The 17,256-nt window shown below is 38.9% G+C and overlaps 1 protein-coding gene across 1 annotated transcript in view; it reads right to left on the bottom strand.

The window, feature by feature from the left end:
* The window catches only part of AUTS2 (AUTS2, activator of transcription and developmental regulator), a 1,228,927-nt gene that overhangs the window by 627,079 nt on the left and 584,592 nt on the right, over window positions 1-17,256 (bottom strand). Inside the window, 1 exon segment of the mRNA NM_001246269.1 lies at window positions 14,962-14,997. Within this exon segment, the coding sequence (NP_001233198.1) occupies window positions 14,962-14,997 (36 nt within the window).

Here is a 17,256-nt window from a genome sequence, read left to right as displayed (position 1 = left end):
TCTTCGACCTACACCACAGCTCATGGCAACGCAGGATCCTTAACCCACTGAGCAAGGCCAGGGATCGAACCCCAACCGCATTGTTCCTAGTCGGATTTGTTAACCACTGAGCCATGATGGGAACTCCACATTGAGGAATCTTAAATGCATGTCCCTGAGTGAAAGACATCAATTTGAAAAGGCTACATACCCTATAATTCCAACTATATGACATTCTGGAAAAGGCAAAACTATTGACTGTGGTAAAAACATGAGTGGTTGCTAGGGGTTAAAGGAGAAAGGGGGATGAATAGGTGGAACAAAGAGAATTTCTTGGGCAGTGAAAATGTTCTTTATGATACCATACTGGTAGGTACATGCCACTATGTACTTGTCAAAACCTGAAGAATGTGCAACACCAAGAGTGAGAATTAAACTATGGACTTTGGGTACTAATGACACGTTAATGTAGGTTCATTAATTGCAAAAAATACATCACTGTGGTGTGGATCGGGGGCACATATGGGGATAAAAGCTATTTGGGGACTCTCTGTACCTTCAGTTCAATGTGTCTGAGAACCTAAAACTATGCTTAAAAAATAAAGTTTATTAATTACAAAAAAAAAAAAAAAAAAAAAAAACGCTTTCCAAGACATGTCCAGATGCCAGGATTTTTGTGGCATAGGTCACAGCTGCAGCTCAGATTCACCCCTGGCCTGGGAAACTTCCATATGCTGCTGGTGCATACATAAAAATAAGTGAATGAAGGAATGAATTGGCCTATATAATTATGAGACATTAACTTTTTTAAAAAATACACTTAGGAAATCTTTTTTTAGGGGAAAGGGATTAGCTGAAAGGGTAATAAACAGAAGAGAAGGATCTACTTGCTTCATCACCCAGTTAGTGAGGTGAAACAAATACAGGTTAAGTTTCAGTATTTGAATATGTTCCTGAAAAAGGTTTTTTGTTTTTTTTTTAAAAAGAGCAGATCCTATTTTCCTACAGCTCAATGTGAAATAAATATGCAGTCTCTTGGCAGGATACTTTATTTTTTTCTTTTTTTTTTTGTCTTTTTGCCATTTCTAGGGCCACTCCCGAGGCATATGGAGGCTCCTAGGCTAGGGGTCGAATTGGAGCTGTAGCTGCCGGCCTACGCCAGAGCCACAGCAACGCAGGATCCGAGCCGCGTCTGCAACTTACACCACAGCTCATGGCAACGCCGGATCGTTAACCCATGGAGCAAGGGCAGGGATCGAACCCACAACCTCATGGTTCCTAGTCAGATTCATTAACCACTGTGCCACGATGGGAACTCCTTAGCAGGATACTTTTATATTATCAATTTCACTTATCAACTTGAATCCCTCCTAGCTATATGGAAATAACTAGGAAGGGAAAGTCTAGGAAACTTTGGAGAAGTTACTTACTCTCTCTGATTCTCATTTTTATCATCCATAAATTGAAAACAACAATAGTTCAGACCTAAAAATGTTACTTTGTGAATTCAATAATACATGTAAAGTACTTAGAGCAGTGTCTAGCACATAATTAATACATAAACATGTATTTCTAATCCAATCTCAAACTCGATGCATGTACCTCATGAATAATATGTCATAAGCACAAATATAAAGAAGTAAAAACTCATGATAATTAAAATCAGTGAAATTATGACCAATGAAGCACAAATGGGTAACATGGGAGAAAAAAAATTACAATCAGTAGAATATAAATCAATGTACACTTCACATCAGCAAAAGGAGGCAGACTTCTGTTTTTTCTGCTGTAAGAAAATGAAACTCTAATACTGTGAATGTGGAAAGGAGCTCTCAAACCATTAAGGCCAAGTTTTAGGCCACAACACGTTGAGAATCAGGAAAATCCAAAAATGTGAAAATCCAACTCTAACTGCTCCCCCAGCTAAGGAGGATTGAGGAATCCTTTTTAAAAGACCAAAGACCAAATTTTTTATAAGATTTACAAAATAGCTAACATTGCACTCATTTCTAACATTCTGAGTTAAAGAACTTAAGTGACTATAGACTGAATCCAGTTTACTAAAACAATGCTTAGGAAGGGAGTAATAGGCACCTTGGTTTCTGAACATGTGCAGTATCTCACTGGCTGTACAACAATGCTACCATCCCATCGATAGATGTGCTTACACTGAAAGGACCCTTTATTTATTTATTTATTTATTTATTAATTACTTATTTGTTTATGATGTTTAGGGCTGCACCCACGGCATATGGAAGTTCCCAGGCTAGGGGTCGAATCAGAGTTACAGCTGCTGGCCTACACCACAGTCACAGCAACGCCATATCCAAGCCGCATCTGCGCCTGCACCGCAGCTCATGGCAACACCAGATCCTTTAATCCACTGAGCGGGGCCAGGAATCAAACCTGCATCCTCATGGATACTAGTCAGGTTTGTTACCACTGAGCCACAAAAGGACCTCCAGAAAGGGACCATTTAAACAGGATCCTGCTGTGTAGCATTGGAACTATGTCTAGATACTTACATCGCAACACAACAATGGGAGGAAAAAGTATGTATGCATGTATGTGTAACTTGGACCCCATGCTGTACAGCCGGGGGCGGGGGGGTGGAGAATAAACCTTAAATAGCATCTGGATCCAACCCTTCATTGAAAGATGAAGAAAATACCATGTGATGGTGGTCACTGCACAGAGATGAATACAACAAAAACTTCATTAATTTCATGACCACATCAATTTAGAATTTGTAATAGGTTTAAAAATGAGCCTATTACATTTTCCGTATTCAAATTTTATTTATTTATTTATTTATTTGCCTTTTTGTCTTTTTTTTTAGGGCCACACCCATGGCACATGGAGGTTCCCAGGCTAGGGGTCCAATCAGAGCTGTAGCCACCAGCCTAGGCCAGAGCCACAGCAATGAGGGATCCAAGCCGTGTTTGTGACCCACACAGCAATGCCGGATCCTTAACCCACTGAGCGAGGCCAGGGATTGAACCCGCATCCTCATGGTTGCTAGTCATGTTTGCTAACCACTGAGCCATGACGGGAACTCCTATATTCAGATTTTAAATGTGTCACAATTCATGAATTTAATATTTTGGATGCTACTGTATATAACTCAGACCTTTATAAATAATAGCGAGTTTTTCACTTATCTCCTTTCTCTAATTATTACTCGTGTATGTTACAAAAGGAATATTGTATCAGTCTGTGCCTCTTTCACAGTGTGTCCATTTATCTATCTTGGATTACACTACTTGTTCACATATATTAGAATAATTTAAAGAAGCTTAGCTATGACTAAATCATATAACTAAATCTATAATATACTTTTTTGTTTTTTTATATAATGATTATTGTTTTAATTATAGCTGTTTACTGTAATAAATACATTTTAATGGTCAATTACTTTGTCATTCTGCAAAGAACAAAGGTGCCCACATGAGGATGTCTACTTAATAAAAAAAATTGGATACGATGACTACAAAAAAATTACAGAATACTAAATATGTCCACACATTACCTCAAAGCCCTTTCAAATGTATGTATGAACAAAAAAAGAGAAAACATCTTACTTCTTTTGAGGCTGCACATAAAAACCACCAATGATAATATATACCCAGCGCCGTAACAGCCAGCCAGCATGTACCAAATCTCATGAAAAAGAGGCTCTACAGAGATAGCAATGAAGAAAACCTGGTGGCAGTGATAGTTTGTTGTCGATGACTTGGATAATTCATGCTTATAGCACCAGATGATTTTCACCAGAGTGAAACTAAGAGAAACAATGATGAATTAGATGACAGAACCTCAAAAGGTTAGAATAATGGGACAAGTGTACTAAGCATGCCAAGATGAACTTTAACGGAGGCTGCACATACATATGATTTAAAACTACCACATCCAAACAAGACTTTAGAATTGGTTAACTGTCACTGTCATCAAGAGAAGAAAATAGGCATGGCTGGCAGGAATGTTGATGTGCTCTTCAATTATGCCAGCTACCTGACAGTATCTAGAATAAGAGCAGGCATAGTCCTAATTATCAGTCCAACGTAACACTTAGCTTTCTGAGCTATGTTTCAGATAGGCAGTTAAGATAAGGTGATTTTCTAAAACTTTAGTAATTTTTACATTGGGATATAGTTGACATATATTACAAAGTATAAGCCTAAGGTGTATAACATCTTGGTTTGACGCATTTATATATGATGACACGATTACTACCGCAGTGTTAGCTAACATCTTTGTCAAGTGACGTATTTATTATTTCCTTTTTGTGTTAGAACAGTTAAGATGTAGTCTCTTAGCAATTATGAAGTTTATAACACAGTATTATTGACCAATCACTACGTTGTACACTAGATCTCCAGAACTTATTTATCTACTAATTCTAAGGTTATACCCTTAACCAACATCTTCCCAATTTTCCCACCCATGGCCCCTGGTAATCACCATTCTATTCTGTCTTCGGGAGTTTACTTTTTTAAGACTCAACTGTAAGTGACACCTTATAATCCAGTTAAAAACAGACAAAGGACCTGAAGAGATTTTTCAAAAGAATGGTCAACAGGTATGTGAAAAGATGCCATCAGAGAAATGCAAATCAAAACAACCAGACATCACTTCACACCTGCTTGGATGGCTTTTGTCAAAAAGACGAGATAACAAATATTGGCGAGGATGTGGAGAAAAGGGAACCCTTATACTCTGTTAGTAGAAATGTAAACTGGAGTGGTGACTATGAAAAAGACCATGGCGGTTCCTCCAAAAATGAAAATTTGAACTATCATATGCTCTAGCGATCCTACTCCTGGGTATGTATCCAAAGAAAATTAAATCGGTATTTTAAAAGGATAACCACACACCCACATTCACTGCATTATTCACAATCACTAAGATGTGGAAACAACCTAAGTGAATGTTGATGGATAAATAGATAAATATGTAATATGTGTGTGTGTGTATTATAAATATATGGAGTTTGTGTGTATATATTCGTATATACACGAATATTATTCAATCATGAAAAAGAAGGAAATCCTGCCATTTGCGATAACCTGGAGATACCTTGAAGGTATTAAGCTAAGTAAGGTAAGTCAGACAAGAAAGTCAAATACTGTATGATACCCACAAGGTGATTTTTGAAGGCCCTTTTTACCCAAAGGTTCTGCAACACTAAACCAAAGTAAAGTCAAAATAATAAGTCTATTTAAACTAACAGATTGAAAGCTATCAATTTAGCAACAAATAAATGAAAATATTGCAACTAATATGAGGCTTCTATGTACAAATGCAGCTTAAAGCTTCCATTTGGTCATGATGCTTAGCTGTTTAAGGGTTCATTAAAAAGAACACACTGAAATCTCTGGTTTTCTTTGCTTCTCACTGTTTTAGTATTAATTCTCCTTTTGTTCAAAGAAGTTGCCTTTTCATAGCACACAGTTCTGTTGCAAAGTTATTCTTTAAATCACTGTTAAACAAATTCTAAAAGAACCAAATTTCTTGCCTCCTTTGGGTTTAGGATGAGAGGCTGAGAGACCATGATTTTGCACAGGATACAGCCCTACCTTCCCTTAGTAAAGGTAGGCCTATTTCCAGAAAGGTACGTTACTGACAGGATCCTCTTGCAAAAGAGAAAATGTGGATATTTTCTTTAGAGACTAAAATGGAAATGGAGGACTTTGGGGAGCTGGAGAAACGTGGGACCCTGTGGGCTTGAGGGAGCTCCGTCTGGGTCTCTGTAATGTTACCTACATCATTCAGATTCTCCCCGATTTCCTTCGGGAGCACTCCAGCTACACATAGAGTCATCTGTTGGTCTGGGCTAGATTTTATGAGATGTGATATATGAAATATTAGGAGTACACTAGGAACCACAGCTGCTATGCTTTGCTGCATTTTTAGTGGCTCCTTCAAATCAGAGGCCACAACACACAGCAATACATTTCGACAGGAAACGCTGCAATTATCCGGTTTCACCACTCACCCCATTGCAAATCTGCTAGTACATTAGTTTGTAAGCTCTAATACACAGTCATCACCTTTGGCAATGCTTCCATTCCAGACAAGCCACAATCTGGATTTATTACCAGGGAGGGGTCAATAGAGACTGATAATCTTTTTCATTTGTTTTCTTTTGGTTGTATCCTGAAAACGAGATACCTAAAATTTCAGAGAAGAAATTAAGTGCAGTATAAGTTCATGACTGTTAGCGAAGCTAATTACTACAAGAAAATTGGAGATCATTCATTAGTCTACTAAGCAAATTAGGTTTGTTAACAGTGATTTATAATGCCAATCCTTGGGCAACTGTGTTGGTCTTTCCAAGTATATGTTTACAGGACCTGACAGTTTATTAACTGTGCTATATCTAAACAGTTTGTCACCAGGGTGCTTTTGTTAAAACGACATTGTGTTTTAAATGGATAAACATTTTTACACTAGCAAAATGCATTCTAAATTTTTGGCTCCTGAAGTCAAGTACTGGGAGATAAGTGAAGTGTCTCAAACTATCTAAGCCTCCAATAACTCTTGTTTACTGCTACAGCTGACTATAGGAAAATGTGACACTTGGAGTTAAAATAGCACTTTTCCTTTTTAACAAGCCCCAGTTGTGTTTTTTAACCTCTTTTCAAATGATACTCTTGGTATTTCACCAAGCTGGAAGTTTCTTATGCATTGGATTGGGAGGCATCTAATTTACAATTTCAGGAAAAAATGGTTTTTAAAGCAGTTACGCAAAGGAATGAGTCCTTTGATCTGAAATACTCTGATTGATCGTCCATAAAACTCCAGGCTAGTTAAATCTATCAAAATAAAGGTTGTGTGGGTATTCAGAGTAAACCTCAGGGTTTGACACTGCCCGTGGCTCGTTTTACAGCTCAGAACAACTAATCCAACATTTCTGTAATTTGGAAATCTCCAACAAGGATAAGACAACTTCCCTTAAAGCCAGTGCCACGAAACAAATTACATTACTTTCTGAAGTCCATGACAGTGACCTGTACACTCTCTCTGGGACTGTCAAGGCACTTTCTGCTAAAGGCTTTACTGCATCATCTCTATGACCAATAGGGATATACTAGCTATAGGACAGAATAAGCTTATAGCCTATTTCTATGTGCTAATGTAAAGTGAACCATGCAAATATAAAACATTGTTCATTATTAATTAATTTAAAGGAGAAGCAGACGTGCTCAGAGATCAATCCTTTCATTGCTGAAGTAAGCAGTAAGCGGACTATGGCCTTGCACTCCTGTGGGTCAGAGGACAGTGGAGAAAGGCAGCAAAGCCAATTAAAAGGGCTGGTCCCATGGGACAGACATTTAGGTGTGAGGCTTGCTAGAATCACACATCTTGGAATACGAGAACAAAAGGCCCTTTAGCAATTATGAAGTCCACTGGCTAGAAAAACTTTTTTTTTCCTCCAAAAAATGATTTGCCTTCTCCAAATCAGAAGGGCTAGAAGACAGGAAGACCGGGCAGAGGGCTGGTTCCCACATCCATGAGGAGCAGCTGGGTTTTCTTCTTACCCACCTCAATTAGAGTTGGCAACAGCTAACAGCAAGGATTCCTGTACAAAGCAAGTATGTAAAAATACTTAGCCTATTCCCTCACAAAAATGCTGGAAAAATGAGAGTGTTAAGGGATTGGTAGCAAATGAAGACATCAATCGATCCTTTCTAACCTGTTTATTCAGTCGCCAAATTTCTCAATCCCCCTATACCTCATGAAGAAACTAGAAATGGTGTGGAGACAGGAGACAATTTCCACAGGGTGAGCTGGAAGGGTCACCCCATTGTACGGATTCTACCAGTGATTACAGGTTGCTCCCCCAAATTTAACTTGTAACGTTCACTTCATCAGAGTACACTGCTCATGGCTCACAGATCCTACTGCCAAAATTAGAGTGTTAACAACCAAAGACATTTTTTTTTTAAATGACAAGAAATAGAAATGGGAAATTATATTTTTAGTCGAAGGCCCTTGATATTAGAGTCTCCTGGTGACTACATGGAAGAGTCAGTCAGAATGTAGATATTTAGTCCAGACCTAAGTCAACCCTCCAGTATAAATAAGATTAATTTCTATCTTAACAAAACACCTACATAAGTATAGATTCTAGTTTTGCTACTTTACAGGAGATGAATACAGCTCATGATAGTATTTCAAAGGTTACAGTCTAAAACTGTGGCAGCTTTATCATTAGGAAGATCAACTGACTTCATTTGCCCAAATGTTTCTGCACAGTACACAGAGAGCTTCAAAATCATTAGGAATGTCCCAGACTTTTTTTTTTTTTTTTTTTTTTTTTTTTTTTTTTTTCCCTTTTAGGGCTGCACCTTCAGCATATGAAAGTTCCCAGGCTAGGGATCAAATGTAAGTTGTAGCTGCAAGTCCACGCCACAGCCATGGCAAAAAGGGATCCAAGCCACAACTGCAACCTACGCCATAGCTCACAGCAAAGCCAGATCCTTAACTCACTGCATGAGGCCAGGGATTGAACCACATCCTTGTGGATATTAGTCAGGTTCTTAACCTACTAAGCCACAACTGGAACTCCAGCAACATCCAATTTAGTGATGATGGCTCCATTTTTTATTATGATGATGAAACAACAGTCCTATTTATACTCCAAGTGTCTGGCACTGAGGCTGCTTTAAATCTGCTTAGGTGATTGACTAGGTCACTGCTAGGGGTCGCTTAGGGAAATTACATGTACAACCACATCACAAAGACATCTTGTGACAAGCACACAGCTGAATTTTCAGGACATATTAAAAGTTCTCGCAAGCGAACTTTTTTGTATGTTTTTATGTAAATCTAAATTTGGTTGGCAATGTTTTGTTCCTGCTGTTATTTTGGCCACCTCTTGAAACTATCACTGATGAGAGAAGAAATTTCTAACTACCTACGCTAACTTCTAAACTCCGTATCTTCCTAAAATAGAATCTCTTCTTCCCGGCATTTCTATTCCAAGTAGAGGAGCAGCACAGCCATCAGTACGTGGTGTGACACCTTTATGATTTTTAATAGTTCACTAAATCAAGTTCAGGTCTCTCTATAAACCGTCTCCTTCCCACTCACTCAACTCCTTCCCTGGCTTTGTTCCACATTCCCAGTAAATAACCTACCTAAGTCTGGCTTTTTTCCAAAAAACATGATACAGTCAAACCAATTCCACATGATGATGCTGTTTCTCTGTGCTTTTGTCTCTGTTGCTCCCTCTGCCTCAAACTTCGTTCCACCTTTTCTTTATCTGTTGCAAATCTAAACATCCATCAAGTTCTGCACAATTTAAGCCTCCTACAATGAATTGACCCTAATACATAGTGCCAGGTTCTCACATTTCTCTTGACCTGATCAATTTCCTTTGTATCAAATTCAACTACATATCCAGGATTTGAGGCCAAGCTTACATCTTATTTATCTTAAGAACTAAGAATAGATCTTTAACACACACTTGACAATTAAAGTGAATTGAATATCCCATCTGGTGAGCTCTTTTCTAACTTAATCTTTACCAGTGGGTCCAAAAGCCCCAATTATGACTGGAGATGACTAATGAAATTCAGCTTTTAAAAATGTCCATTAAAATAGGAGCTTGTCAGTAATTAAATAAGGGCCAATAACTCCCTTACTCAGAGTTAATTACTAATACAAATGTTGGAGTCTTATTTGAGGGACATGTGAAAAATACCCAGGGTTATTTATTTTAAGTATGAACACTCAAAAGTTAGGAATAAATACCTGAGTGACAAAATGCCCTCCCATCATCCTTCGCAGGTACAGGCAGGTGAGGAGTAAGACTACTTCGGGTGGGGCTGCAGCCAAGGCCAGGTTGCTGTATTGGCACTTTTTAAAGTTCAAACCCACAGAAACATTATAAAGTCTAAGAATGTCAGGTTCCAAGGTAACACTGGGAATCTACAGCCCCAAACCTCTCATTTAAACACTAGGGGAAAGTATGTAAAAGTATCACAAAGGAAAGGATCTGGGTTTAGGGAAAACTAAATTCCTTCGGAGAGGAGCCACCGCTTTTTACTTCCATAACCCATCACCCAGAATAGTGCCTGACAGAGATGGTGCTTAAAATATTTACTGAAAGACCAAAACAAAACAAAACAAAACAAAACAAAAAAACCTGCCTGTTTAAAGAAAAGCCCAGTCTATTAAGTAAACAATTTTTTTGTTGGTATTGTCTTTTTGTCTTTTAGGGCCATACCCGCGGCATATGGAGGTTCCCAGGCTAGGGGTCTAATCAGAGCTGTAGCCCACGCCAGAGCCACTCAATGCAGGATCTGAGCCACGTCTGCAACCTACACCACATCTCACGGCAACGCCGGATCATTAACCCACTGAGCAAGGCCAAGGATCGAACCTGCATCCTTACGGATGCTAGCCGGGCTCATTAACCACTCAGCCAAGACGGGAATGTCAAGTAAACAATTTTTTTAAAGTCTGATCTTTTCAAAGAAACTCAGTCCACTCTTACCTAACAGTAAAATTCACTCTGAGATTTTAAAAAGAAGAAACTATGGTCATAAAATACCACAATAAGTTTTGAGAGTTACACAACTTAACAGGGTTTATGTTAAAAAAAAAGAAAAATTTACGGCAAAGAATTTATTCCTTATACGACCTTATAACTTTGGATGGAAAACCACAGGTCAATATTTTGTACCTCTTGCCTGTGACTAGCATTACCAACCCAATTTCTCAAGTAGTTCAACTGCACAGGACAACAGTGATAACACAAATCCCGTTTAAGATGTGCACCGCTACAAAATGCTCCTTTATTATAAAACGTGGTAGTTTTTTTAAATTGTTAGGTAGAAATGGGTTGGTTTGCTTGATAATCAAAGACTGTATGTTGCCAGATAGGGTCTAACAAAGGAGAATGAAAAATATTAGTTGAGAACCATTAAGAAAAAACTCTGGATCACTGGAGTTTACAAAAGTATATCCAAGCTGTTTGAGGTAATGTGCCTGAGACACTTAAATTCAAAATGGTAAGAAGGCTGAAAGTTATTGTGAAGCAGGCAGGACATGTCACTAAATAAAGGAATAGAGAGGATTGGGTTCAGTCTGACAAGTAACTTCCTGCTATACCAACGACAGCTCCCAACTACCGGCATAAGGAATCAAGTGCTTAGAAAGAAAGAGTCCAGATCTTTCCTGTGATGACACACTAGCCCACTGGCAACCCTGAAATGTTTTCACTGGTCTTTTCACACCACTGCTTTCAGTTACCTCATTCAGGTATGCTGGTGCAGCCACTTTTCTTTGTGGTGACAGAGATCAGCAAACATGGGACATAATTTCATAAACCTGAATATGTGGAACAAGTCTTTCTTAACTTCTCAGACCAAAGCCCAGAGCTATCGGCAGGCTTTATTTAAATGCCTCAGTCTAAGGTAGAAAATTAACAAATAACTTTAAGAGACAAATGAAGCACCATAATATGTGGACAGCTTCTAGGGTAGTTCATTCCAACCGCATCATGATCAAAAAGGACCACAGAGAAAGCATTCCATCTTTGTTTTATGTTCATATATGGAGCAAAGTGGTATACAGCTGAACAGACACAAAATCCTAGGCTCCTGAGTTGGCGATGAGAAGACTGCAATGAGAAGAAAATATTTCTAACCTATAGGTACAAATTACAAAATTTACTTTATATCATGAGTTTCTAGTGGTAATCTTCTATCACCAGAACATCGCATAACCACGTAATGAGGGCAATTTATGCCATCACATACTACAGCGGGAATAACAGAAGCGAACATTATTTGTTATTATCGAGAGATGTTCTGTGTGCACTAAATATCTCACTGAAAATTCACACATTATTAGGTAGGGAGAGATGAGGAAACCGACTCAGAGATCTCGAAGACACGACCCAAGGTCACACAAGTAGTTTTCAGATGATTCCAAGCTTGAAATTATATACTACGCATAAGAAAAACTTCAAATGCATGTAAAAGAAGATAATCTAGCCCAAAACATTTAAAATGAAAAGAAAACGTGCTCACTGCATTAATGCTTAAAAAAAAAAAGAAAATCCTACACACTCCAACAAGTTCTGGCATGCTTGCCAAAAAAAATTAAAAAGCAAATAGATTCCAACCAGTCTATACTTTCATTTATATTTAGAATATGAGCTGGGCATGAGAATGTAATGAATATATATGTGTCTCTCTGTGTGTATAACACCCACATTATTCATGAGCTCACAAAAATGTGAAAAGTTTGTTCCAATCCTTCTCTATTTTGTCTACTTTAAGAATGCTTTGCAATATGCTTATGTAAATACTGATTTTAGCTGCTGTTCTCATTTCTCAAATCTTCAGCTTATAAATGGATTGGAAAAGTGACAGACCTAAGCAGACATCTTTGGAACACAAAACCAAGGAGATATAAACAAATACAACTAAATCAAAAACAAAGACTTCTTCTTCAAACCCTTTAACTTACCACTACTGATCAATGAAAAGAAATGCAAGAAAGTAAAATATACTGGCTGTGGCTAAGGTACACACACGTCTACGTATGAGTGTGCACGCACACATGCTTGTGAATATAGCTGGGCATCTATTTTATTAGCTCACGATGATCAGCATTTTACCTTGGTTCACTAAAAGCTCTAAAGGAGCATATGGTCTGAAGGAAAGAAAACTTCAAAGGTATAGTAATGTTGCGGTATGGGAGAGTATTTAGGAAAACAGTTCCGGGTTGTTAAACTCAAAAGAAAGGCGAGTGAGTGCCTTCTGTTTCCTTACACCAGAATTCACATTATGGTTCCATTGCACTGGTAGCTCATTGACTCTGCAGGTGATTTGCCTCCGTCCATACTTCAAAGAGATGCTGAAGAGGATTAAGGATAAAGTCAAAATATCACCACCACTTACCTGATGCTAAGCCTTCATTACAGACTCAAGGAAAGGTTATTATGACATCACAGATCAGAGACCCCAGTGCAGAGAACATGTCAGTATAAAACGACTAAAAGTTGTGAACCTACTATTTCTACTTAGAAGTGTGAAACTCACCAATGCTGAAGTTAGTACCTGAAATTAAGCATTACATGTGATACTGGTAAGATGAAAACTGAAACAGAAGACACTTTTTGATGAGGACTTGGCAATAATATCAATGGATTGTGCACTCTGATAACATAATAATCTCTGTTATTGAAAACACATTCTAAGTAGAACATTTTTGTCATAGTTCAGAGCAGAACATACATCTGGTGCATATCTTCTCCATGTAAGCTATAATACTCTAGATTTTTTTTAATATATAAGGAAAGAAATATTAAGAATAATTTTTCCAAAATAAGAAAACTTTTATACCCATCCAACACTGTGTAAGAGTAAACATTATTTGAGATCCATAATTGCAAAGACTCTTTATTCATAAGACTCCATCATTAGAAAATCAAAATAAACATTCCTGGAGTTGGAGAGAAAAATAAGTGACTGAAAGCATAATAAAAGTCTTGATGCTTTTCGGGGTGACTTTCTTCTTTCAGAGTGCTCATACTGACAATAAATAATTAGAACGTTCCATCTAGAAATGATGAAAGGCTACGTCAGTAGCACTGGCCTTCTTCTACTGAAGAAAGCAAAAAGGGAGGATTTCGTTTTGGATAGAGAATAAACATTGGCAGTCTCCAGATTTTACTTCCAGCATCTCAACCCACATCCAGCCTGGTGTGAAGAGATGGCAGATGGGACTACTTCTGTTATTTCGACTGCTGAAGCAGGATCCTGTTTCAGCATCCTGCTTGTTTCTGTAAGCATGAATATTCAACCACAATAAGGACCAAGGATAAGTGCTGACTGTATGAGGCAGGTACCAAAAAAATTTTTTTATCCGTTTTGTCCTCATATCATAGATTAAGACAAAAAAAATCAGCATTTAGAAAATGCCACTTCTTCCAAGTTTGGAAAACACTTACTCAATGAAATGGTGCTCATGCTCATATATTTATCCTAAATGTATGGAGAGAAATGTGTGGGCAGAAGAAAACCAGGGTAATGAGCATTTTGGAGGGAAGAAATTTAAATGCAATAAAACCGAATCAGAAATACTTTCTGCTTTATTTTCATTATTTTCTCAGAAAATGAGGAGTAGACATTAGAGTTATCAGTGTTCAACATTCAGAACAAATCACATTCTTTTAAATTCCTGACATGCCTTTAAATACCACAACAAACGTCTACCCTGGCATATCATCCTGTTGTGTAAATAATGGCTAGGTGTAATTCTTTTTTACTTATACCCTGAAAAGTATTATGGAGCCCAACAAGGGGAATTTAGCTATAAACAAAAGAAAGGCAGTGATCACTTCTTTGTAAATGAGAAGTACTGTCATAAGCCCTGAGATATGTCACCATCCACACTCTTCCCAAATGACAGAGAATATGGTCTTGAAATAAACATTTCTATTTCCTAAAAAGAGGAGTTTTAATGATTTGCTGAAAGAAATCAAAAGGCCACCTACTCAGACTGTGAAGGAAAACATCCATTAAAACACCACCCCTTGTCGAAATTAAAAAGGCAATTCACTGGGCATGTGGGGAAGGTCTTCAAGTGAATAAATAGGCCTCACTGCATAACTGAGTTCCATCCCCCGCGGGATACTCCTCACTAACAAAACAATTTAGTAGGAAGGAGGTACGAGCCAGTCAGGTTTTCCTGTACCCCCTCACACTGCCAGGTAAGGCGCAACAGTGCTGGGTGTTGAGAACCAGACACACATCTCAGATGGACCTGGGATGCTAGAGCCAGGCAGGTTGTGCATTTTTAAAATAAAACAACTGTTAGTCAAAGGATGGACATCAGTCTGCTCTTTAGGACCGAGTGGGGATTTTTCGGATTTTTTTTTTCACATCCTAATGAGCATACATTACACAAGTAAATCAATGCCAAAGCAAGGCACACATGTGAAAGTTGAGATAAACTTACGAAGTAGCCTGTTCCCAAGCTGGAAGGAGCTGAACTCTGCAAGAAAGCATAGAGACAAAGTGGAAAATCAGCAACGGTTTTTAACACGTTCCAATCCACACAGCTCATTACCAGCCCTTCGCAGGCTTTTCATCACTACACCACATCGCCAGTGTACTCGGCCCCTTGTCATCTGCTACTGATACAAACACCGTGTTGCTTAATTTTCCCCTTTACATCTCTCAACAACTCAGAGATGCTAACGTGCTATTTACTGAATTCCAAGCTTCTGCGGTGGACGTAATTGCCAATTTATTTGACAGGCAGCTGGGTAATGAATTAATGATGGCATTTCGCCCTGCACTGAGACTAAACAGACACGCATCAGCCTGCCTCCCTGACTTGCTGACATTCAATGCCCTGGTCTCAAGCTACTCAGTTTTGTGGCCGCAAAGGGGCAGGCAAAAGGAAAAAGCCCAGACTGACTGGAAAATAAAAAGCCCAGTGGGTTTGGATGACTTTTCCAGTGTATGACCCACTTGCCAGTTTATTCCCTAAAGGCCCCAGTTAGTACACACAGAGCGCGTTTCAAAAATGAGACATTTTGTAAACATAATTAGTAGACTAAAATGCAAAGAATGTGTGGGTAAAGGGAAGCAGTGAAAGGCACCATTTTTCTAAAGGTTTTAGTCACAAAAATGATCATTTTAGGCTTCCATCGTTCTCATATGCACAGAGCACTATAAAACAGTACTGCTAAAAGGTATGCAGGGCATCACTTATTTGGGGAAAGAGACCCCCCCGCCCCTGCAAATAACTTGGTTTGTGCTTTAAACTTGTCTGTGTATGTTTATTTCTTTTTCCCCTAAACCTCTCATTATAGATTATTTAATTTTTAGTGTTCTCTATGAACAAGGGAGGTCCCAAATAAGCTTGAAACCAAATGAATGCTAATGCTGAGGCAGTCTTCAGGTCTCAGCTAAGCATCTTTGCAGCAGCAAGGCCTGTCCCAGCCTAACTTGGGTTGACTGTTACACCTTCCTTGGAGGGACCCCAACTTCTGTGGCCATGCAACAGTTACTCAGGTGACCTCTAACTTTTCCACCTAAAGTCCTGGCCCTGCTCTGTAAACCACAGGTCAACTCATCGTTGCTTCTCAGAGCTTAGCTCAATGTCTTATACACAGATGCATGTAGTGTTCGTTGAGTTAATGTATAAATGAATGAATGAATGGACTGTATGCTAGAGAGGGAGGGGTCAGGTGAATTTAATAGCTCCAAAAATACAGTAGATGTGATTCTTGATTTCACACTGGTTTTAAGGAGAAAAAAAAAATGCCGTTCTGTAAGTACAAACAGCATCTGCATCAAACAAGGACAGTATGTTCCAGGGCATTCTTTTTTTTTTTTTTTTGTCTTTTTAGGGTGGCACCTGCAGCATATGGAGGTTCCCAGGTTAGGGGTTAAAATAGAGCAGAAGCTGCCAGCCTGCACCACAGCCATAGCAAAGCATGATCTGAGCTGCATATGTGACCTACACCATAGCTCACAGCAACTCCGGATCCTTCACCCACTGAGCGAGGCCAGGGATCGAACCCACGTCCTCATGGATGCTAGTAAGGCTCGTTAACTGCTGAGCCATGAGGAGAACTCCCAGGGCATTCTTAAATGCAGTCCCCAAAGCAAAACTTTCTTTCCCTTAGTGTTCCAGACAAGCTTGGGGGGATAAAGAACACTAGATGTGTGATCCTGCACGCTGGACTTGATTTTTAAAAATCCTGCTACATTCTTGATCCCATAAACAGTGTGTAGGAAGAGCCACAGTAGTCATGGAGACAGCGCCTCAGAGCAGTGATTAGCCATGTAACGGCACCATCCGTTTTCGGCACCCACACCCGTCTGTGGAGCAGAGGAAGGCAAAAGCCAAGTTAGGACTCCACCAGCCTGGTGTCATGCCCCTGGGAGGTAAACTCATTTTAGGATGAATTACTCAGGGAAAGCATGGGGTTTGTTTATTTCAGTATCTCTCCCCTTTCTGCAAATGTATTTTATCCCAGGAGCAGAAGGACCCCTTCCAACCCACCTCCCCATCCCCACAGACATATCATCTTATTGTATACCAAAGAAAATTACATCCTTCAGGTCTAGGGAAGCTCTGTTATACTCATTTTGCATATATATTGTACATTACTCAGGGAGCTGGGTGGAGAAGGAGCTTTGTTGTGCATATTTGTTCTGGCTATTGTTTATGCAGGTCTGACTGAATGAGGGAACAGTGGGTATCATTTCAATTTCTGATGTCAACATCAAATTACTT

This window comes from Sus scrofa, chromosome 3, assembly GCF_000003025.6.
Source record: "Sus scrofa isolate TJ Tabasco breed Duroc chromosome 3, Sscrofa11.1, whole genome shotgun sequence".
In the NCBI taxonomy this organism is placed as follows: Eukaryota; Metazoa; Chordata; class Mammalia; order Artiodactyla; family Suidae; genus Sus; species Sus scrofa.
The sequence above is the reverse complement of the archived record's forward strand: the minus strand, read 5'-3'. Positions and strand labels throughout refer to the sequence as shown.